The 23,828-nt window shown below is 35.7% G+C and overlaps 1 protein-coding gene across 1 annotated transcript in view; it reads left to right on the top strand.

Moving 5' to 3' along the window:
- Positions 1-23,828, top strand: part of KIAA1328 (KIAA1328 ortholog) — a 310,874-nt gene that overhangs the window by 199,030 nt on the left and 88,016 nt on the right. Inside the window, exons 6-7 of the mRNA XM_019637897.1 lie at positions 3,526-4,196; positions 9,972-10,079. Of these exons, the coding sequence (XP_019493442.1) occupies positions 3,526-4,196; positions 9,972-10,079 (779 nt within the window). The remainder of the gene's footprint in view (positions 1-3,525; positions 4,197-9,971; positions 10,080-23,828) is intronic.

Raw genomic sequence — 23,828 nt, 5'->3', positions numbered from 1 at the left:
AATATTGTAATAACTATGTATGGTGTCAGATGGGTACTAGATTTATCGGGGTGATCACTTTCAAGTTATATAAATGTCTAATCACTATGTTGCACGCCTGAAACTAACAATATTATACATCAGCTATAATTGAAAAAAAATATTTTAAAAAATTATGTCAAGGCAGAGATGTAATTCATAATAGTAGTAGTAATACTAATAATAGGAAACATTTTTAATACTTACTTTATATTAGGCACTATTCAAAACACTTTATATGAATTATCTAATCATCACAACAACCCCAAGAGGCTGTGTAAGATGTTAGTGTAAGACCGACATCTTTCGTATGAAGGAGTAAGATGAAAAACCTCTGTTAAGCAATTCAACTCTGTCCCAACTTGCAAACCTCACTGTAGCAAAATAAAGGTAAATAACTGAACTCATTCTCTTTAGAAGACAGTAGAGAGGTAATCTGTTATAACTGAACATGACACTTGAACATCTCACGCCCCCATCTACCCACCCACCCCACACTTACCCCATAATGTTCTCCTTGAAAAAGTTTTCGATAAATATGTTTTTTTTTCCTTTTGTCAGATTAGTACCCTTATAAATTGGCACCCTTGATAACTGCATGTCTCACCACCACATTGAGTTTTGAGGTAGATGCTGTGTGTAATCCCTGTTTTACTGATGAGGAAACTGAGAGCCAGGCAACTTGAGTAATATGCTATATCAGTCCTTTTATTGCTGTGTAACAAATTATTACAACTTAGTTTTTAAAAGCACATTTATTATCTCTTAGTTTCTGTGGGTCATGAGTCTTGCACAGCTTAGCCGGGTCCTCTGCTCAGGGTCTTACAAGCTGCAATCAAGGTGTCAGCTGGGCTACATCCTAACCTGGAGCTCTAGGTCCCCTTCCAAGCTCACATGATTGTTGACAGAATTTAGTTTCTTGCATCTGTATGATAGATGTCTTGTTTTCTTGCTAGCTGTTGACCGTAAATTGCCTTCTGCTCCAGAGGTCATTGCCACATGACCCTTTCCAGTGACTCTCCCACAACGTGGTAGCTTATTTCTTCAAGGCTGGCAGGAGAACCGCTGACCTTAAGGAAGGCACTAGACTCTCTTTTAAAGAGCTTACCTGATTAGGTTGGGCCCACACAAGGTAATCTTTCTTTTTATTAGTTCAGAGTCAGCTGATCAGGAGCCTTAGTTACATCTGGGCAGTCCCTGTTGCCATACAATGCAACATAATCACATGATTATCATCTCACCATATTTACAAGTCCTATGCACACTCAAGGGGAAGAGAGAATAGAGGGTGAATACACCAATGGGATGGGAACCTTGGGGACCATCTTAGAATTTTGCCTGCCAACATGCATAGTCACCCATCGGCCAATTGGAAAAGCAGTGTTCTCTTTAAGCAAAGCATGCATCAAAATCATTAAGTTGTAGTACCTCTCACAAACATAAGTAATTGCTAACAATTGTCACCCCAATAAACTTTAATTTAAAAAAACATAAGTTAACTACCAAAAACAAATTTAAAATATTTCAAGTATCTGACTTTTGCAAATTATTTAACAATCAGTATCATTAAAAGAAGTTTTGGCTGTGTCAATACCTAAAAGTGTACATATATAAATATGTTAAGGAACAAATATGATAATATGAAATAAAACACGCTCTCTATTTTTGTTAATAATACATGTATTAGAAAATATATGATAATGTAAAATCCTTGATTTAAGTTTCTGGGCCTTTAAAAATTTGTCATTTTTAAAGTATAATGATTCTATAAAAAGATAGTTTACCATACAAAATAGCAGGTGATAAATGTTAAATGTTTATGTTGACAGTAAATGCTACAGAAGTTCAGAGTTGGGAAGATTAATGTGGACTAAAGTTTCTCTTTAGTTGTAAAGTAGGTTAATTTTTTTATGAGGTAGTTTATCATAAATTTCACCCTAGGATTGGTTCCTTTTCTGTAGCTTGTAATCTTAGTGGCATCTGTTCAGTATACAGGGTTGCATGTCGTCTTTGAAGAGGACCAAATCTTCTTCCCAGGTGTGGCTCATTCTCATTTAAAGAGAATTGCTTTAGAAACTCAAAATCTTAAGAATCATTGTAATAGCACTCTTTTATCATAGGATAGGAAACAGTGTTCCTATATATTTCTGTTAATTGACATTTTTTTACCAATCAGTTCATCATTTTCAGTTATTGCAAAGTAAATTAGTGGGATTTTTTTCCCCCTTTCTGCTAGGGATCTCAATTATTTATTCATTTGATGTCTCTAGTATAGGTAAGCACCTCAATTGTTTATGAATTAGTTCTTCTCTAAAACGAAGTTGTGGTAGACTGAATAATGTTCCCCTGAAATATGTCAGTGTCCTAATTCCTGGAACCTGTGAATGTCATTTTATATGGTAGAAAGGACTTTGTATGAAAAGAGACTTCACAGATGTGATTAAGCTAAGGACTTTGAGATGAGGAAATTATCCAGGATTATGTGGGTGAGCCTGAAATAATCAAAACAGTCCTTAGAAGAGGGATACAAGAATCAGATATCCCATGATACAGACCAGTGGTTCTCAAGGTGTGACCTCAGTAGGAGCATAAATAAGCATTACCTGGTAACTTCTTACAAATGCAGATTCTTCAAGTCTATTCTAGACTTAACTGAATTGGAAACTGCAGGTAAACCCCAGCAATTCACCCCTTTTATCAGACCCTCCAGGTGGTTCTGATACATGTTAAAGTTTGGGAATCACTGACCTAGACTAGGTTTTGCTCTCCCTGATAGAACAGCCTTGAGGCTAAAATACTAGGAAAGCTCACTCTATTGTCCTGTCAAAGGTAATTTGCAACTGCTTCCTTTCTGCCTGAGTTTTATCAGACTATAATCACTTGAACCGCTTAATTGAAAAATCACTTATGTTTATAGCTGAAATGAAATGTTTTGTATTTAAATAACCACTTTTGATTAGAATCATATTTTGTAGAAAGTGGTTGGTTTTAGCTGTGTTCTATAAAGATATTTATAAAAACTCATCAAATTTCTAGCGGTAACTAACATCCTATTCAGTATAAGGTGAGATGTTTTACATCAAATCTCATACAGTGTAATGACCAATCAGAGGGCATTTCAAAGGGTATTTAAGGTGGCTAAATGGATTTCTTGGCTTATTATCCAAAATTAAACAGTTTAAGACATTAACATTTAATGCTTTTGCCTCTTCTCAAAGTTGATTTTATGTAACCCTCATTATTTGCAACTCCTGGAATCTTGCCTAAGCAACAAGTAGCAACACTTTCTTTTATTCATCCTTAGGAATTTACTGAAATCTAGATTGTTTGAAAATGGGCTTAGCTTTGTGGTACATGTCTGTTTAGCTGTGTAAATACTATCATTTATTTAAGACAAAACAACAGCCTTGTTTTGGTAAGATTATATGATTGGTTTCTAAAAAGCCAAAAGAAGGAACTCGTTTCATTGTGCTTTTATTTGACAACGGATCTTGTGGTTCCTTTCAGGCATCCAATAGGAAAAGCATTCTCCAGTCTTCGTCTATGGAACTGGATGGTTCCTACTTGAGTGTAGCCAAACCACAAACCTACTATCAAACCGAGCAAAGGCCTAAGCCTGCAAACCAGGACTCCGTTTCAGAACCCCTTGTGGAGTTCAGGAATAATTCTTTCAAACCGGCAGCCTTTCATTATCCCAAAGAGGATCTACACAGGGAACCATCAGAAACCAGAACATATCATTATGTCTCCCCAGGGAAAAAACTAGTAGGTGCAGTCCCTACAGAGAAAGTTCCACCAGAGGAATTGAAGATGAGGGAAGGCCAACACCTTAAGCCTACTCCGTCCAGCCTGTGTTGTCACAAACTTTCTGAAAATGCAGATCCTGTTCATGTTAGCCATCCTACAGACGCGGCCCCTCAATATTCCGAGACACATCGGGAATCGTGCCGTTATTGTGGACTTTCCTGGGCATCTCTGATGCATGGCCAAGGGGCATTGCAACCTGGTGAAACTGATTTCAAAAAGCAGCTCTCAGAAGATAGAAGGAAGCAACTTATGCTTCAAAAAATGGAACTGGAAATTGAAAAGGAGCGCCTTCAGCACCTCCTGGCCCAGCAGGAGACAAAGCTTCTCCTCAAACAACAGCAGCTTCATCAGTCTCGACTAGATTACAATTGGTGAGTCCCACCTGCCCTTTCAACAGTGTTTGTAGCTTGGAGAACACAGTATGAAATGACTGCTGTGTTGCTATAATATGAGATACGGAGGAACAGAGGTTTCTCGGGATCTTGGCTTGCTCAGAATGCATACCAACTATGACTACTGTGTGAATCCCACTGTCATCTTTGGAAGACTTGAAAGATTACCTTGTCTTCCAAAATGTTAGCTTAGAATATTTACTTAGCAGTCCAGTATAATTTTGCCACATTCCAAAGACAGTGTTTTTAAATGATACTATCATAACACAAAATCCTTTGCTGTTTGATGTCATTGTAGAGAATATTAGGCTTTAAGTAAAAGCTTGAGGTTTCAGAATGTGGAATCAAACGGTAAAGAAGTGTGATTAACTGTCATCATTCCATATTCATGTCTATGCACCATAATATAAAATATAATAAATGATGGGAGCCTTCTAAATTCAACCTTTTTCCTGTTCAGTAACCAATTCTTATAGACTTACACACACTTAAATTGTTCTTCCCTTAACAATTCTTCCCTAAGAACAGTGTTTCAGGAACTATTTAAATTGCTATTTTGATATTATATAGCTTAGCATGGTTTTACATGGAGAGACATAAAATTTGCTGTAGTAATTTATTAAAGCAAAATTAGTAGTAAATCAGATGCAATTATATTTGAAGCACAGTAAAATGTACCACTTACATCTTTAAAAAAGAAAATTTCAAGTTTTCATAGTGAAGTTTATATACTGGGGGTGCCAAAATAATGTATACACATTTTAACAAAGGAAAAAACTGTGTTAAAATTGTAATACTCAATATATGCCGATAACAAAAGATGAATACAAGTCACGTTTGACTTCTGCAATTACAAGAGGTGCTCAAAGTGGTTACCATCAGCGTCCAGACACTTCGGATTACGACAAACTACTGCTTGAGCATAGATAACATCTCTTAAAATATGTATACTTTTTTTGGCACCCCTAGTATATTTATATATAAATCTTCTTTATTCATCTGTTGACAGACATTTAGGTTGTTTCCATATCTTAGATATTTTGAATAATGCTGTAATGAACATGTCAGTGCACATAACTTTTCAAGATAACTAATTTTGTTTCCTTTGGATAAATACCCAGAAGTAGAGTTGCTGGATCATATGATAATTCTATTTTTTAACTTTTTGAGGCACTGCCATACTGTTATCCATAATGGCTGTACCAACTTAAAATCCTACAAAAATGTATAGGGGATTCATTTTTTTCCACATTTTCCCAACACTTACCTCTTGTCCTTTTGATCAAAGCCATCCTAACAGGTATGAGGTGATATCCCATTGTGGTTTTGATTTTCATTTCCCTGATGATTAGTGATGCTGAACATCTTTTCATGTACCTGTTAAGCATTTGTATGTCTTTTGAAAAATGTCTTTTCAGGTCCTCTGCCCATTTTTTAACTGGGCTTTTGTTTTGTTGGTTTGGTTTTTGCTATTGAGTTGTATAAGCTCCTTATATATTTTGGATATTAATCCCTTATCAGATATAGGGTTTGCAAATATTTTCTCCCATTCCATAGGTTTCCTTTTCATTTTGATAATTGTTTCCTTTGCTGTGCAGAAGCTTTTTAGTTTGACGTAGCGCCACTTGTTTGTTTTGCTTTTTTGCCCAAGCTTTTGCTGTTGTATCCAAAAAATTATTGCCAAGACCAATGTCAAGTAGCTTTTTCCCCATGTTTTCTTGTAGTAGTTTTACAGTTTCAGATATACATTTAAGTCTTGAATCCATTCTGAGTTGATTTTTGTGAGTGGTGTAAGATAATGATCTAATTTCATTCTTTTGCATATGAATATCCAGTTTCCCCAACACCATTTATTGAAAGGACTGTCCTTTCTCTATTGTATGTTCTTGGTAACGTGATCAAAGGTTGGTTGACCACATATTCTTGGCTTTATTTCTGGACTTTTCTATTTTATTTCTATGGCCTTGATGTCTGTTTTTATGCCGTTACTGTTTGATTATACTATAGCTCTGTAATATAGTTTAGAATTATGAAGTGTGATACCTCCAGCTTTGTTGTCCTTTCTCAGGGTTGCTCTGGCTATTTGGGATCATTTGTAGTTCTATACGAATTTTAAGATGTTTTTTTCTAATTCTGTGAAAAATGCCAATGAAATATTGATAAAAATTGCATTGAATCTGTAGATCACTTGTGGTAGTATGGACATTTTAACAATATTCTTCCAATCTATGAATGTAAGGTATCTTTGCATTTATTTGTGTCTTCCTCAGCTTCTTTCAACAGCATCTTACAGTGTACAGATCTTTCATCTCCTTGGTTAAATTTATTCCTAAGTATTTTAATTTAGCTTGATCCAATTGTAAGGGATTGTGTTCTTGTTTCTTTTTCAGATAGTTCAATGTTTGTGTATAGAAATACAGCTGATTTTTGCGTGGTAATTTTGTATCCTGCAATTTTAGTGAATTTGTTTATTAGTTCTAACAGTCTTTTTGGTGGAGTCTTCAGGGTTTTCTATATATTAGGTTGTGTCACCTGCAAACAGAGACACTTTTACTTTTTCCTTTTCAGCTAGGATCCTTTTATTTATTATTCTTGTCTAATTGCTCAGGCTAGTACTTCCAGTACTATGTTGAATAAGAGTGGCAAGAAGGGTCATCCTTATCTTTTCCTGATCTTAAAGGAAAAGCTTTCAGCCTTTCATCATTGAGTATGATGTGATCAGCAGGCTTGTCATATCTGGCCTTTATTAGTTAAGTTACATTCCTTCTACACCCAATTTCTTGAGGCTTTTATCATGAAAAGATATTGAATTTTGCCAAATACATCTCTGCATCATTGAGATGATCATATGATTCTTCTCTTTTATTCTGTTAATGTGGTGGATATATTTTGGAGTATTTTGTTGAGAAATTTTACATCTATAGTCATTAGGAATATTGGCCTGTATTTTTCTTTTCTTGTAGTATCCTTATCTGGCTTTGGTATCAGGGTAGTGCTGGCCTTGTAAAATGAGTTAAGTACTGTTTCTTCCTCTTTGATTTGTTGGAAGAATTTAGAAGGCTTGGCATTAATTCTTCTGTAAATGATTGGCAGAATTCACCAATGAAACTATTTAGTACTGCACTTTTCTTTCTAGAGAGGTTTTTAGTTACTGATTTCATCTTCGTAGTCTCTGTTGGTCTGTTCAGATTTTCTGTTTCTTTATGACTCATTCTTGATAGTTTGTATGTTTCTAGGATTTTATCATCTCTTCTACGTTATCCAATTTTTTGATGTGTAATTGTTCACATTTTCTTATGATCCTTTGTATTTCTATGGTATGAGTTGTACTGTCTCCTCTTTCATTTCTGATTTTATTTAATTGAGTCTTCTCTATTTTTTCCTTAGTTTTGCTAAAGGGTTTGTCAACTTATTTGCTCTCTTCAAAAAACAGTTCTTTAATTTTTTCTATCAGTTTTCTGATCTCTATTTCATTTATTTCTGCTCTGATCATTGTTATGTTTTCTTTCTGCTAACTTGAACCATAGTTTGTTCTTTTTCTAGTTTTTTGAGGTATAAAGTTAGGTTGTTTTTGAGAGCTTTCTTTGTTTTTAATGTAGATATTTATTGCTTTAAACTTCCCTCTTAGAAGTGCTTTCTCTGCATCATATAAGTTTTGGTGTATTTTGTTTCTATTTTCATTTGTTTCAAGATATTTTTTGATTTCCCTTTTGATTTATTCTTTGACTCATTGGTTGTTCATAAGTGTGTTGTTTAATTTCCACTTATATATGAATTTTCCAGTTTTCCTCCTATTACTGATTTCTAGTTTCTCGCCATTGCGGTTGGAAAAAAATTCTTGGTATGATTTCAATCTTCTTAAATTTTTAATATTTTTTTTTTGCTTAGCATGATCTCTCTGGAAAAATATCCTGTTTACATCTGAGAAGAATATGTATTCTGTTCCTATTGGATGGAATTCCTGTATATGTCTGTTAGGTCTATTTGGTCTAAAGTATAGCTCATGTCCAATGTTTCTTTAATGTCTGTATGATCTACCTTTTGTTGAAGTCCCCTACTATTATTATATTGTTGTCTATTTTTTTCTTCACATCTGTCAGTATTCAGGGTCTCAATGTTGGGGGCATACAGATTTGCATTTGTTGTAACCACTTGATGAATTGACCCCTTTATTATTCCATAATAATTTTCTTTGCCTCTTTTTACAAGTTTTGATTTGTCTATTTTTTCTTATATGAATATAGGTACCTTTGCTTTCTGTGTTTATCTACCTATCTGTGTCACTACCAAATGTTATTATTAAACTCTAAGTTTCTAGAGGATAATTAATTGACACACTTCTCTTTGTATGTCATTGTGTAGAGCTGCAATTGTAGAATATCTTTTGACAACTGTGGAAATGATAATACTATTTTAACAATATTTTTACCTCTTTATGGTTTTATTTCATAGTTAAGAATATGGTTTTATGGATTTCATTTCTAAAAATGAATGCAAGAACATTTCTAAATAGTACTGAGCGAATGGGTAGTAAGGGTCACATATTTGGTGCCAGCAAATAATTGACACCCAAACCCCTGGTAGAAGAACTTCATGCTAAGGTTTTTTTTGTTTTTTTGTTTTGTCTTGTTTTGTTTTAAGATTTTATTGGGAAATTGGGGAAGGGAACAGTGTTGGGGAATTGGGGAAGGGAACATTGTGTTTTTCCAGGACCTATCCACTCCAAGTCAAGTTGTTGTCTTTCAATCTTAGTTGTGGAGGGTGCAGCCCAGCTCCACGTCTAGTCTCCACCTTCAATCTAGTTGCGGGGGTGAGGGGGGGGGCGCAGCCTACCCTCCCATGCGGGAATCGAACTGGTAACCTTGTTGTTAAGAGCACGCACTCTAACCAACTGAGCCATCTGGCTGCCAGTCGGCAGCTCACAGCCACTCAGCTCAAGGTGCCTTGTTCAATCTTAGTTGCAGGGGAGTGTGTGTGGGGGGGCGGGGGCAAAGTCCACCATTCCATTCCGGAGTCAAACTGCCCCAATTGACAGGAGCATGCACTCCCACCAGCTGAGCTATCCGGCTGCCCTTTGGCAGCTCAGTGGCAGCTCAGCTTGGGCGCAGCTCACTGTCCCATGTGGGAATCGAACCGGCCACCCTGTTGCTCAGAGTTCACGCTCTACAACTGAGCCATCAGCTGTCCCCATTCTAAGTTTTTAAATTGCTTTCCTTCCTCAGTACATTGAAGGTGGGGCTAACTTAATATTGATGAATAGAATTTCTTCCAGTTCTTGGAGGGGAATTTTTCTGTGACCCAGATAAAATGTTGGTTAGTGAAATGTAGCCCCAGCTTTTTAGATTGTCAGTATGAGAAGTAAGTGCCACTTATGGATATTTTGGACAGGGTCAGTTATACTTAGTGTTACTAGAATTTCCATTTAGACTCTAGCTTAGCAATGGATAGGAGAAGCATTAAATTTCTAGAGAGGAGATTTAAAGTGCTTCTAAAGCATCTATAACGTTGAGATTTTAAATGATATTCTAAACAACTCAGTCTTCCCCTACTCTATAAATAAAGGAAATTTAAATTCTGGTGAAACTGGTTTGTGTTTATGTGTATTTAGAAAGTACCCATTTATTTTTGACAGACTGAGTTTTAATTTAAAAATAGTTGCTGGGGGCCTAGACGGAAGAGAATGGTCTTTCAAGGGTTACCATTCAGTTTCTTAGATTCCATTGCATTAGACATTCTTTGAATTCATTTTTACAGGTTAAGAACTCAAGCTGTGTTTAAATCAAGAGAAATGGTTGCTGATAAAGAACTTACTCAGCCCCAAGAGCTCAATCTGGATATGAATGGGAGTGACACTGGACCAAGGTAAACTTAAATGGTGTGTCAAGGCAAGAATATGTGGGATACAGATATTAAGGATATGTTTGGTGTATATATATATATTGGTGAGTCCAGTTTTCTGATTATATGAATACATACAGTCTAATTATAAAATTTCAAAATATATAGAAAAGTATAAAAAAGAAAAAAAAATTATTCAGTCTTCCATTCAGAGACAATACTTTGAGCCCTTTTCCCTTTCTATCTTTCTTTTATAATTATATATTCTATATTGAGTAATACATATTAATACAGATAAATGCTTATACAGGATTCTATTTTTTGCTTTTTCACTGGGCCATATTTTCTGATGTTATTAAATTTTTATGAAAACAACTTAATTCATTCAACAAATATGTATTGTTCGAAATCCATTTTTCAGTATTTGTCTATAAACGTGTTGTTGGATAATACAGGGTTTTGCTACTATAAATTATGCCTTCAAGACCATTTCTATAAATAAATTATTGACTATCTCTACCTATTTTCTTGGTATAGATTCCTATAAATGGACTGCTAGCTCATAGTAGATATGAATCCTTTTAAGGTTCTTGATTCACATTAATGAGTTGCTTTCCATAAGTCACATTAACATAAAAGTTAAATCAGTTCAAACCCCCAGAGCTATGTTTGAGAATTCTCCCTTCATGAAATTTGAAGAATTTGGGGCATTATTTTTTCAAATATATATACTTTTTTCTATTCTTTTCCTCCTCTTCTTTTGGGACTACATTTACTTGTATATTAGACAATGAGATATTGTACTGCAGATCCCTGACTGCTAATTTTTTTTAAATTTTCTTTATTTTTTATATTGAATAATCTCTATTGATGTATCCTCAAATTCATCAACTATCATGTTATTCAGAATGAATTTTAAAATTTTTAGACATTGGGTTTTTCAGTTTTAGAATTTCCATTTGGATCTTTGTTATAATTTCTGTTTCTCTGCTGTAATTTCCTATTTTATTTGTTAAAAGCCTATTCTTAAAATACTTAGCTGTTAACTCTAAAATTTGGGTCATCTTGGGGATTCGTATCCATTGATCAGCTTTTCTCTTGAGTATTGGTCATGTTTTTTTTGTTTCTTTGTATATTTAGTAATTTTGGATTGTTTCCTAGTCATTATGAGTTGAATTCAGTTAGATTCCTCTGAACAATGTTAATTTTTTGTGCTAGCAGGCAGTTATCTTGACTGAACTCACATTTCAAACTATCTCCCCTGAGTAAGTGGCAGTGAAAATCATTGGTGAGTTATTTTAAACTGTAACTGGATGCTTGAGTCTGCCCTGTTTATGTGTATGAAGTATAGGGTCAGCCAGAACTGGCAGGGTGGTTACATAGAATTGGAATCTTTCACTCTTTCTCTCTTCTCCTCTCCAGAATTTTTCCCTTTTCATTTGCTTTTGTTCTTTTAAGCAGGCCCTTCAGCTAAAGGCCACTAAAAATATAAATAAATAAAATAAAAAATTAGGGACTCTCCCAGTGACACTATCTTCTTTCAAATGCTGATCCTCATCTTGTTTCTGCTTTCATTTGGCCACTCTTCAGTGCTTCAGGTTTGTTTCGGTTTTTCTCCCAGAGTTTATAGTTGCTACCTAAGGAAGATTTGGTTCTATAGGAGCTACTCAAGCCGTTTTCAGAAGCAGAACCAAATAATTCTCCTTTTAGCACAATTTTGCCGTAGCTTATCTTTCTAATTGTGGTAAAATACACATAACATAAAATTTACCCTCTCAAGTATTTTTTGGCATACAGTTCACATTGTTGTCCAACCAATCTCCAGATCTTGATTATGTTGCAAAACAAACTATATACCCATTAAACTACTCCCCATTTCTCCTCTTCCCCCAGTTTCTGCTCTTTAGAGGCAAGAAGTTCTGATTCTTTTCTGTTTCCTCTTTTATCTGTTTTTTCTAGTATTTATATCCATATATCTGAATAACAGATTTATATGGGTACTAAGTGTTGACTTTCTCCTATGAAAGATGATAATTTAGCTTTCACAGATAACCATCTTATTTTCTCTTTTTCCCCTCCCTCCACTCCTTCTTCTCTTTTCTTCTCCCTCTTCCCCTCTGCCACTTTCTCTACCATACATATTGACACACATGCTATTTCCTTCTTTCTGTTCTTTCAATATAGCTATATTATAATACGCTTACAGTAAGACTGCAGATGTTTTATACACAGCTGGGCCATGTACTGTATGATTATTCCATTTAATTTTTATATAATGAATTGTTTCTCTACAGTTTAGAAATGCCTTATTTTCTGTGGACTCATTCATTTATTAATTCACTCAAATATTTATAGTTTCCCACCAGGCGCTTGGCACATTCTAGACTTTGGTAGATATAATAGTACACAAAACACAAAAATTTCTGGCCTTGTGCAACTTTTATTTTCATGTTTTTCATTCCCAAATTCATCCAGAAATTATAATTGTCTAAATATATCCAGACATATCAGTTATTCTATCATACCTCTTCATTGCTTTCATTTATTGCTATTTTTCACTCTTTCTTTTTCTTCTTTTTTTTTTTTTTCTTTTAGATATCCCTTCTGGATCTCTCCATAATCCTGCACTAGTCTGAATCAATTATTCTCTAGGCTTCCTGTTTAGGAATTTATGCTGAAATTTCCCTTATCCATCATCCTGGACATTTTCTTTACTTCTTTTCTGAGTATTTCCCCTTTTGTTGGATCACATGTTATCTGTCCTCATTTTGTTTCATACTCATCTTCCTGAAGCATGTCCTTCAATAGCTTACTGAGAAGGAGTACAGAGGCAATACTTTTTTGAGACCTCATACCTCTGAAAAAATGTCTTATGTCTAGATTCATATTTAATGTATAGTTTAGATGGATATAGAATTCTTACTTGGTTATTATTTTTCCTCAGAAGAGATTGAAGGTTGTGTTTCATTATCTTCTAATTTTTGTTGCCATTAACAAGTTTGGTGTAATTTAATTCTTTATCTTTTTTTTGTCTTAAGATTTTATTGGGGAATTGGAGGGGAACAGCATTGGGGAATCAGGGAAGGGAAACAGACAGGTAGACAAATTGGTATTTTGTTCTTCAGTCTAGTTGTGGAGGACGTTGCTTCACTGGCCAATGTTGGTATGATCATTGCGCTCTTTCTGGGTGAGGCAATCGGTCGCCAGTCATTGGTTGGTGGCTCACGGCATCTCTCCCCGGCTGCCAGCCGCTCACACTGGCTGCCAGCCACTCATGTAGCTCACAGCATCCCACTGCAGCCCCACTGCAGCCTACACCATTGCTGGCGACTGACAGCAACCCAACTCAAGGTCGAGCTGTTGTTCATCGTCTTAGTTGTAGAGGGCGCAGCGTCACTGGCCCTCATGGGGGATCTGAACTGTGGCCCTGCTGCTCACAGCTGGTGTTCCCAAGCGAGCTCTTAACCAACTGAGCCAATCGGCCGGCCACTTTATCTTTTTTATGTGAGCTATTTTCCATGGACACTATTAGAATCTTGTGTTTCTCTGCATTGTTCTAAAAATTAATGCCAGTGTGCATCAGTTGAATGTTTTTGCATTAATTATGCCAAGTAATCAATGGATTCTTTAAATTGGAAAAACTTCCTTCAGCTTAAGGAAATTATTTTTGTCAGTTTTCCTCATTTTTAATATTATTTTTATATTCTTTATTTCCAAAAGCCTATTAGTTAGATGTTGAATCTCTTGAAATCATCTCTTGTTTTCTTTTCTATCCTTTCATATCTGTTTTTGTTTTTTCTAATTTCTAAAAGATTTCCAGAACTTTATTTTTTCAACCTTCTACTCAATTTTCTACTGCTGTAATTTCTAAGAGCACTTTATTCTCTGAATGTCCTTTTTTAATACAAGAACCTGTGCTTATTTTATTTGTTTATTTTATTTTATTTTATTTTAAGATTTTATTGGGTAATTGGAGGAGGGTCACAACGTTGGGGAATCGGGGAAGGGGAACAAACAAGTTGCTATCCTTTTGTTCTTCCGTCTAGTTGTGGAGGACTTTGCTTCACTGGCCCATGTTGGTATTATCATTGCGCTCTTCCCAGGTGAGGCAGTCACTCGCCGGCCATTGGACAGCCGCTCACGGCAGCTCACGCCTGCCACTAATGGTAGCTTATGGCAGCCCACTGCAGCAGGGGCTGCAGCCGTTGCCATCGCTGGTGACTCATGACAGCCCAGCTTCAGGTCGAGCTGTTGTTCACCATTTTAGCTGTAGAGGGCGCAGAGTCACTGGCCGTCATGGGGGGTCCGAACTGGAGTCCTGCTGCTCAGAGCTGGCATCCCAAGCCAACTCTTAACCAACATGCCACTCGGCTGGCCCAACCTGTGCTTATTTTATATATACAATATTTTTTTTTATCTCTGAGGATATAAATAATAGATTTTAAAGTTTCTTTTTTTCTGGTGCATTGTCGCTCTTTTCACCAAATTTAAGTTTCTTTTTTTCACAAGTGTCTGATCCATTTATATTACAAAGAAAGTAGTGAAAAGCTATTGAAAGCTCTCAGTATAGATAAGCAGGGCTTGTCAGCTGATGGGCTTCACTGTGGGGTGATCAGGTAGGAATCAGGACCTATTGACCCTCTGTTAGTATCTGTAGGTCTTTTGTTTGGGGGGTGGTCAGTTTCCCTAGAGATAAATCATTTGCCTGAGTAGGAAGAAGGGATGGGAGCATCATGTAAGCTTGGCTGCCAATGTGGGTATCCCTGTGGAGGAAGAGGAATAGGTCCCAACACTCATTATGTAGGCTTTCACTTAATACGTCTTTTAACTGTGTGGTATTTCTGCCCTCAACTGTATTTTATGCCTACAAGACAGGAGTCATTCTGGTTCAATGTCCCCAGGGGAGTGAACGTCCAATCTTCTCAAGGCTGGGAGAGGTAGTTGACTGGCGCTAGAGGTAAAGGAGGGCATCTTGGATATTTTACTGCTCTACAGACTGTCAGCCAGCCATGCTTACAGTCCCACTTGCATTCTCACCTGGTTTCTCCAATCCCTGAGCCTTTCAGGAATTCTCTGGCATGTTCAACTTAACCCGCTCTTCTGCCCCAGTCAGCACATATTTCAGTTTTGATTTTTCTAGTTGGCTAGTTGAGTTTGAACTCTTACATCTGCTTTCAAGGCTTCTAAAATTTTGTAACGTCTTGTTTTTTTTTTCATCCATTCCTCTTCAGTTTTCTGCCACCATATAATTTTACATCTTTTGTATACTTTTACTATAATTTTTAGAGATTTCAGAAGGGAACAGAGATTTTTTTTTTCAATCCGCCATGTAAATTGGGTCTCCACTGTTGATTTGTATAAACAATATTTGATCAGTTTAATAGATGGAAAATAGAATGCTATTATAATTTGCAGTTATTTAATATTCAATTAGACTGAATCTTTTTGTTTGTGTATTATTAACCCTTTGTGTTTCTTTGTAGAATTTTCATTTCCTGACTATATCCACATTTTTTTATGTAGGGGCATTATATATCCTCTTTAGTTGATATGTAAGAACTTCTTATTATATTTGCTTTTAATTTAAAATAATTTTTTCTTATTCTCAATAATATTCATATTTAGCTAAGTCTTCATGTATTTACTTGCTTGCTAGAAAAAAATATATATAAGATGCTGATTAGCCAAAAGTAGAAAATAACACATACCCATAATTGTATCATCTAAAGATAATCTTAGTATATAACTTCTAGATCTTATTTCTTTATGAGTATATGTTTATTGATAGTATACATTTTGTTTCATACTTCACTGTATTTTAATCAAACTTTACTAAATCTCAAAAGAAAACATTTTCTTATAAAAAGTAAAATATCCAAAAGCATATCAAGAAAAAATCTGTCATCTTTCATTTCCTATTCCATTCCCTATCCTAACTGCCTTGGTTGAATTAATGTTAGTACCCTGATGTGTATCCTATACCTTCCTTTATACTTATATACGAGTATACACTGGGGGTGCAAAAAAATGTGTACATATGCCTTGTATTCATCTTTTATTATTGGTATGTGTTGAGTATTACAATTTTATTACAGGTTTTTTCCTTTCTTAAAATGTGTATACATTTTTTTGGCACCCTGTGTATATACATTTGTAAACATTGAAAATCAAACTGAACATATTAGTTGTTCATTTTTCTCCCATTTAACAGTACTTAATGGTCATCTATGAGATTTTTTAGAGGTAGAACTATGGCAAGCAGAATAATTGAATAATTGCCCACCCCCCCAAAAAAAAAAAGATTTGAGTGCTCTGACCTCTGGAGCCTCTCAATATGTTCCATTACATGGCAACAGTACTTTGTAGATAGGATCAAGGGAACAGATCTTGAGATGAGAGGCTATCCTGGATTACCTGGGTGGTCCCAGTCTAATCACATGAATCCTAAGAAACGGAGAACCTTTTCTTGCTGTGTCAGAGAGATGAGATGGAATGGAAGGAGGCGACATTTCAAGCATGAGAGTGACTTAACCTGCCATTGCTGGCCTTCAAGATGGAGGGCGGAGCTCACAAGTGAAGCAGTGCAAGTAGCCTCCAGGAGCTCAGAGGAGTCCTCAGCTGGCAGCCAGCAAGGAAATGGGGACCTTAGTCCTCTAACTGCAAGGAACTAAATTCTGCAAACAACCCAAATGAGCAAGGAAATAGCCTGCTCTACAGCCTTCAGAAAGGAACATAGTCCTCCCTGTACCTCAGTGTTAGCCCAGAGAGACTGTGTCAGACTTCTAACCTACAGAAGTATAGAATAATAAATTTATGTTGTTTAAGCCACTACATATGTGCTCATTTGTTATAACAGCAATAGAAAACTAATACAAATACTAACTTGTTTCTTATAAATGCATAATAGTTCATGGTTTCTGTATGCATCATAACTTATCCAGCACATCTGTTGTTGGATATTCAATTTATTTCAAGTTCTTTACCACTACACACAATGCTATAACAAGCATGACTGTACTTATTCTTGTGTTCTGCTACTTCCGGTTTTTTAGGATAAACATCCCAAAATGAAACTGCTAGGTCAAAGGCTATTTCTACGTAAGGATATTTTGATATATAATTATAAATTACAGTGATCCAAAAAAAAAGTTGCAGTGGTCCATGCCAATTTTCTTTTCCAAAAGGTTATAGCAATTCATGCTCCCACTTATAGTTTATGAAAGTTTTCATCACTGCTATTCAGCTAAGTGTAGTGAATGCTTTGGAAACTAGTGCTCCACTCTGAGACATGGACATGTTTTAAAAGTTCAGGTGCATCTGGGCATACATGTCCTACCTTCAAATAATTATGGCAAAAATAAGGTAAGACTAGGCACTGCTTTCAAAAAAAAAAGTCTTTCCTAATATGCCTTTGATAAGACCATATATGCCTTTTAAAATGTTCACCTACGTTATAAGAGTTTGAAGAAACTTTTGCAGCTGCTTCCAAAGTCTGACAGACAGTCATTGGAAAACTAAGAATTCTCACTCAACAACCCTGAGATTATTTAATCTAATGTGAGTTTAAAAGAAGTAAAGGCAATGACTTCATTTGTCTCCTTGATTCAGTTGCCTATGGAAATGATGTTTGTCTTCACTAACCCCAGAAAGTTAGAGATGGGCCAAGGGAGAATTCCATACAGCCTTGAGCAGCCTTTGTAGAATTATTTAAATAAAAATATCTGCTGATTTTAGAAAAGATAGTATAATCAAGAATCGTTATAGGAAATGACCTTCTTTCTACATTGCAGGCTCTTTGATTTTGCCAGTAGAACTCCCTAGATAAAATTTAATTTTAAGCTAACTTTTGTTTATTTGGAAATTTAAATTATCTTAGTATTAAAAATACCCTGTGTATTTAAAATATTAAACTTACTCAAGTGAGGCATCAAAAATTTGGAGCTAAAATAAATGAGTTAATGAGGAAGTGGAAAACATATTTTTTTATAATTAACAGCTCATTTTGAGTTAATTATATACAATTACCAAAATCTAATTGCAATTTATTTTCTATTATCTGTGGGAAGAATCACAGGCAAGGGAGTTTACATTGCTGCCTTCCTGCATAAATGCTATAGAATGAGAATAAATAATATGTGAGGCCTTAATGACAAATAAGAGTAAATAGTAGGGCACAGCTGAGCCAAACCATTGGAAGATAATTATCACATGAAAGATGGTAATGACTTAAAAAGTCACAAGCAACTATGATTGCTTATCGGGTTCTCTGGTTTGCTTTATACTTAGTTTGATGTTTGTTGGCTGTGCAGAGATGACCCTTATAAATTAACATTCGTTTTGTAATTCTACAGATTACCCACTATCTGGCCATTTTTTTGAATTTTTACATAATACCAAGCAACTCAAGAAAAAAAAAACTTTTTTGATGGCATCGATAGAGATTTATGTTGTTGGATACTCATGGAGAGTGAACTCTAGGTTATGGAGCCTTAGCTCATTTATAGAATTTGAGTTGATCCATGAATGAATAAATTTAAAATGGGAACCGAGGTATCATTTATTTTGCTCTAAAGTTAGGTTGTTTTGCTGCAAAGTTAGAAATAAGAAAAAATTTTATTAAACATCTATTATTAAAGAAAAAAAAAAAAACCTGGCTTACTAAGTATACAGGAGATGTAGAAAAGCCCCTGCCTTCAAGTATTCTTATAGTAGGGTAAAACAAATATACAAATATTTCTCATGTATATAGAATATAAGGACTATAAAACAAATACAAAGAAAGGAACTAAGAAAAGGTTTGTGGAAGAGATAATATTTGAGATAAGTCCTAAGATAGGATAGAATTTTGATAGGCTAAGGGTATCTATGGGAAGGAGAGAGAGACTGTGTGTGTGTGTGTGTGTGTGTGTGTGTGTGTGTGTGTGTGTGTGTGTGTGTTTCAGGTGGGAGAATAAAGGAAGGAAATCATATAGTATTTGTGGGCAAGTATGTTTTCATTTGATCAGAAGAGTAAGGGAAAATTAAGCTAAAGATTACATTAATGAATTAGGTTATATTATGAAAGGGTTTGTATATCATGCCAACATTTTGGACCTGTGTGACTAGAAGAATAAAAACATCAGGAAAAAGAACTAATACTTGATGAAGACAATTAATTTGGTTTTAAAGATCGTTGGATCAAGGGTCCAGAATTCCAGCTTTTAGCCTTTTCAGTAACTATTTGTGTGGCTTTAAAGATAATACTGTGTGCCTCACTCTCCTTGCCTGTAAATGAGAGAGTTAAATTGGATTTTTACTAAGAGTTTCTTCCATCTCTAACAGTTTATGATTATTAAACAGGTTGGATTTCCAGGCAAAGCTATCTAGTATGTAAGTAGAAATTTGGATCTAAATCTCCTAAGAAAAGTTGAAGTTAGTAATTTAGATTTGCATTGGTCATCTGCATTGGTGTTGCACCTGTGAGAATGGATATTAATTTCTGAGAAAAAGTTCAGAGAAATATAAACAGACCATAGAAAATGCCTTCATGTGGGAATCTGAAAGAATAAGAGTGACAATGTGAAAAGTTGACAAAGAAGCAGCTGGTACAGTGTCATGGAAACAAAAGAGGGAAAGCAGAAATGGTACCTTGGAAAGGAATTTGGTTGAGGGAGTGTAATTTTAAGGATAGGAATCACCTATACATTTTTATAATCTTGGGGAAGTGGCTAGTGAAGGAAGAGATTGCAGAAAATGAATAATTGATAGAGCTCAGTCCTAGAAAAGGTGTCAATTCAAATCACTTGTCAACGTCCCAGTTATTTGTGCTGGGTTCTTTTTCTCTGATTATACCTGGACTCACCCCTCCTTTCTTCTTTCTACACATTCTCCCTATGGCTTGAAATATCATCCATAATCTGATGACTCCCAAATTTACCTCTATAGGCTCCAATCATTAAACCCATGGATCTTGTCACTATGCAACACTTCCGCTAGACTGTCTAATAGACAGCTCACAGATAACAAAGCTAGAAACAGAAATCCTGTTTCCCTTTTCTACCACCCACTCACTCCACTTTCACCCTGTCCCAGTCCATTTCAATAAATAATACTGGCTGCTCAAGTCAGAAAAATGTTCTGGACTCCTCTCCTTTCTTCCCTCTCTTCTAACAATCTATAAGCACACTCTTTTTTTTCTGTTCTACCTCCAAAATGTATGCACTGCTCCCACCACAGTCCAAGCCTGGACTTCTGCAGCAGTTGCCTAAGTGGTGTGCTTTATTTATTTTTGTTCTTAACTCTCTACAATTCATTTTCCACAGCTACTAGAAAAATCATTCAAAAATAGCAGTCTACTTTCTTGCCCAAAACTCTTCAATGACTCCTCAATGCATGTAGAATTAAATCTGAACTTGAATGTCTTAAAGTGTCCTACATGATCTGGCTTCTTGCCTCATCTCATACCATTCACATTTAGTGACCCACTACCCCTATTTTCCTTAAAATTCAAATTTCTCCCCATGGCCTTTAGGGCCCTTTTTGTTTTCCTATCTTGACTTTGCACTTTCTTCCTTTCATCCAATGTTCCAACTTCAGTGGCTTTGGTTGTCGTTTTAATTTTTAATATCTACTACATCATACCTATAGTTGCCTTTAACACTCCTAATCCTGCCCTTCCTAGTATTGACTTCTTTAGATGAGAGCTTAAGTATCATCTCCTGGAGGGGTACTTCTCTGGTCACTCCATGTAAAGCATGTGTCTCCCACTGTTCCCTGTTTCAGTACTCTGAAGTCCCATATACCACCATCCAACTTTAAGCTTCATGAGTACAAGGACTATAACTGCCTTGTTGCATATGATATGTTAGAACATCTGTATGTTGTGAAGATTGTATCTTGACCTTACAGTAGGTGCTCATAAAATATTTGTGGAATGAATTTTTTAAAAACCTCAATCTCAGTAAAGTATGAGGGGAGATCATCAAGTAAGAAAAGTGGCAGTAAGGATAACATCTAGGAGGGGGATAGAGGTAGAATAGTCCCAAGGGAAGGTATAATAAGTTATCAAAAGATGACTAATAAGAAGTATTGCATCCACCACATAGAAATTCCCTCAAATTGATAAGAGGAAACCACCTCAAAGAGGCAATTCTCAAACAAGTAAACCCAAATAGCCAATATGTATATAAAGTCTTCTCCCAGCTAACCTTGGGGAATGAAAATTAAAAACTGCAAAAAGATAACATTTAAATCAATAAACTGGCAAAATTGAAAAGTTTAGTAATATCACGTATTAACAAGGGTATGGGGATAACAGACACTCCGATACACTGCTGGTAGGAAATTGCTAGAGCCACTTTGGTGGTCAATTTTGCAATTTCATTGTACAGTTACTTTTAATTATCATTGATAATTGGCACAGCAATTCCCCTTCTGATTATCTTCCCCTTCCTCCTAAATTCTCTTCATTTCTTTGCTTTTTGGAAGTCATAAATATCCTTTTGGCTGAAAGAATTGCTCATGTGAAGAGAGCATTTCTCCAATTTCTCTTTCAAAGTTCTTTAACAACATGACTGATTAACAGGGTGGGGATCACTGTTGCCTACCTTAGACCTGCTAGAAATCACCAGTAAAAATGTAAAATTGGGCTTAGAGATATTGCAGTATAAATATAACTAAAGCAAAATGAGGAAAAAAAGATTTCTGTTAATTGAATATTGTATAACTTGGATAATAGAGAAATTTTCAGGGTTTGGACAGTTATCTTCTTATCCTCTCCCAAATTTTTTTGAGCTATAATATAAAAATCTGTTTCCTCTTCAGTACTTTCTTCTAGGCCCACATTTCAATCTTTTTAAAATTCTTAATCTTTTTGATCAATGTAAAAATCATCACGTAAGCAAAGAATTATCATATGACTCAGCAGTTCCATTCCCAGGTAACATACGTCCACACAAAGTGTTCTGAGTGAATGTTCACAGGAGCATTGTTCATAGTAGCCAAAGAGTGGAAACAAGCCAGAGGTCCAGCAACTGGCTAATGGATAAACGAAAGGCCATATGCTTATACTATGGAAATTGACAGTAAAAATGAACAAGGTACTAATAATACATCCTACCATATGGATGAACCTTGAAAACATGCTAACTGAAAGAAGATCATCACAAAAAACCACAAATTTTACCTTTCCATTTATATGAAATATCCAGAAAAGGCAAATCTATAGATAAAGGATGTAAATTAGTGATTGCCTAGTGCAGGGAGTAGGAATGGGGAGCAATTGCAAATAAGCATGAGGTTTCTTTTTGGGATGTTGGGACTATTTTAAAGTTAGATTGTGATGATGTTTGCACAACTCTAAACTTACTAAGAATTACATTAGATGGGCAAATTTTATGGCATATAAATTTATCTCACTAAAACTTTAAAAAATTGCCCTGTATGTTTATTGTTAGTATTCAAAATAAATTGAATATAACTAAGAACAAAGGAAATGGTACAAAACTTTGCTTGCTTTCAGACAACATCAGCCTTTCTGTCTTCCTCCTCAAGGTTTTTCTGCCCACTTACCCCTTCCTCTAGTTGGGAATGACTTTTTTAAACTTAATTCTCCAATTCTGCATTCATCCCTCCCATTCTGCATTCATAACAGATATAATGATAAAACAAGTGGGAGCAAATACTATTCAAACCGTATGTCTAGGGAGATGATAATTAGATTTTTAAAAAAGTTATATATAACCAACACTTTCATTTTTTTATTTTTTATTTTTTTAGCTGAGCCATCCTGCCACCAGTTGGCAGCTCAGCTGCTGCTTAGCTTGAGCCGGGAATCGAACCGGTGACCCTGTTGTTCAGAGCTCACACTCTTGAGTGAGCTCTTAACCAACTGAGCCAATCGGCCGGCCACTTTATCTTTTTTATGTGAGCTATTTTCCATGGACACTATTAGAATCTTGTGTTTCTCTGCATTGTTCTAAAAATTAATGCCAGTGTGCATCAGTTGAATGTTTTTGCATTAATTATGCCAAGTAATCAATGGATTCTTTAAATTGGAAAAACTTCCTTCAGCTTAAGGAAATTATTTTTGTCAGTTTTCCTCATTTTTAATATTATTTTTATATTCTTTATTTCCAAAAGCCTATTAGTTAGATGTTGAATCTCTTGAAATCATCTCTTGTTTTCTTTTCTATCCTTTCATATCTGTTTTTGTTTTTTCTAATTTCTAAAAGATTTCCAGAACTTTATTTTTTCAACCTTCTACTCAATTTTCTACTGCTGTAATTTCTAAGAGCACTTTATTCTCTGAATGTCCTTTTTTAATACAAGAACCTGTGCTTATTTTATTTGTTTATTTTATTTTATTTTATTTTAAGATTTTATTGGGTAATTGGAGGAGGGTCACAACGTTGGGGAATCGGGGAAGGGGAACAAACAAGTTGCTATCCTTTTGTTCTTCTGTCTAGTTGTGGAGGACTTTGCTTCACTGGCCCATGTTGGTATTATCATTGCGCTCTTCCCAGGTGAGGCAGTCACTCGCCGGCCATTGGACAGCCGCTCACGGCAGCTCACGCCTGCCACTAATGGTAGCTTATGGCAGCCCACTGCAGCAGGGGCTGCAGCCGTTGCCATCGCTGGTGACTCATGACAGCCCAGCTTCAGGTCGAGCTGTTGTTCACCATTTTAGCTGTAGAGGGCGCAGAGTCACTGGCCGTCATGGGGGGTCCGAACTGGAGTCCTGCTGCTCAGAGCTGGCATCCCAAGCCAACTCTTAACCAACATGCCACTCGGCTG

Source organism: Hipposideros armiger, unplaced genomic scaffold (genome assembly GCF_001890085.2).
Source record: "Hipposideros armiger isolate ML-2016 unplaced genomic scaffold, ASM189008v1 scaffold_36, whole genome shotgun sequence".
Lineage (NCBI taxonomy): Eukaryota > Metazoa > Chordata > Mammalia > Chiroptera > Hipposideridae > Hipposideros > Hipposideros armiger.
This window is presented reverse-complemented; position numbering and strand designations above follow the sequence as displayed.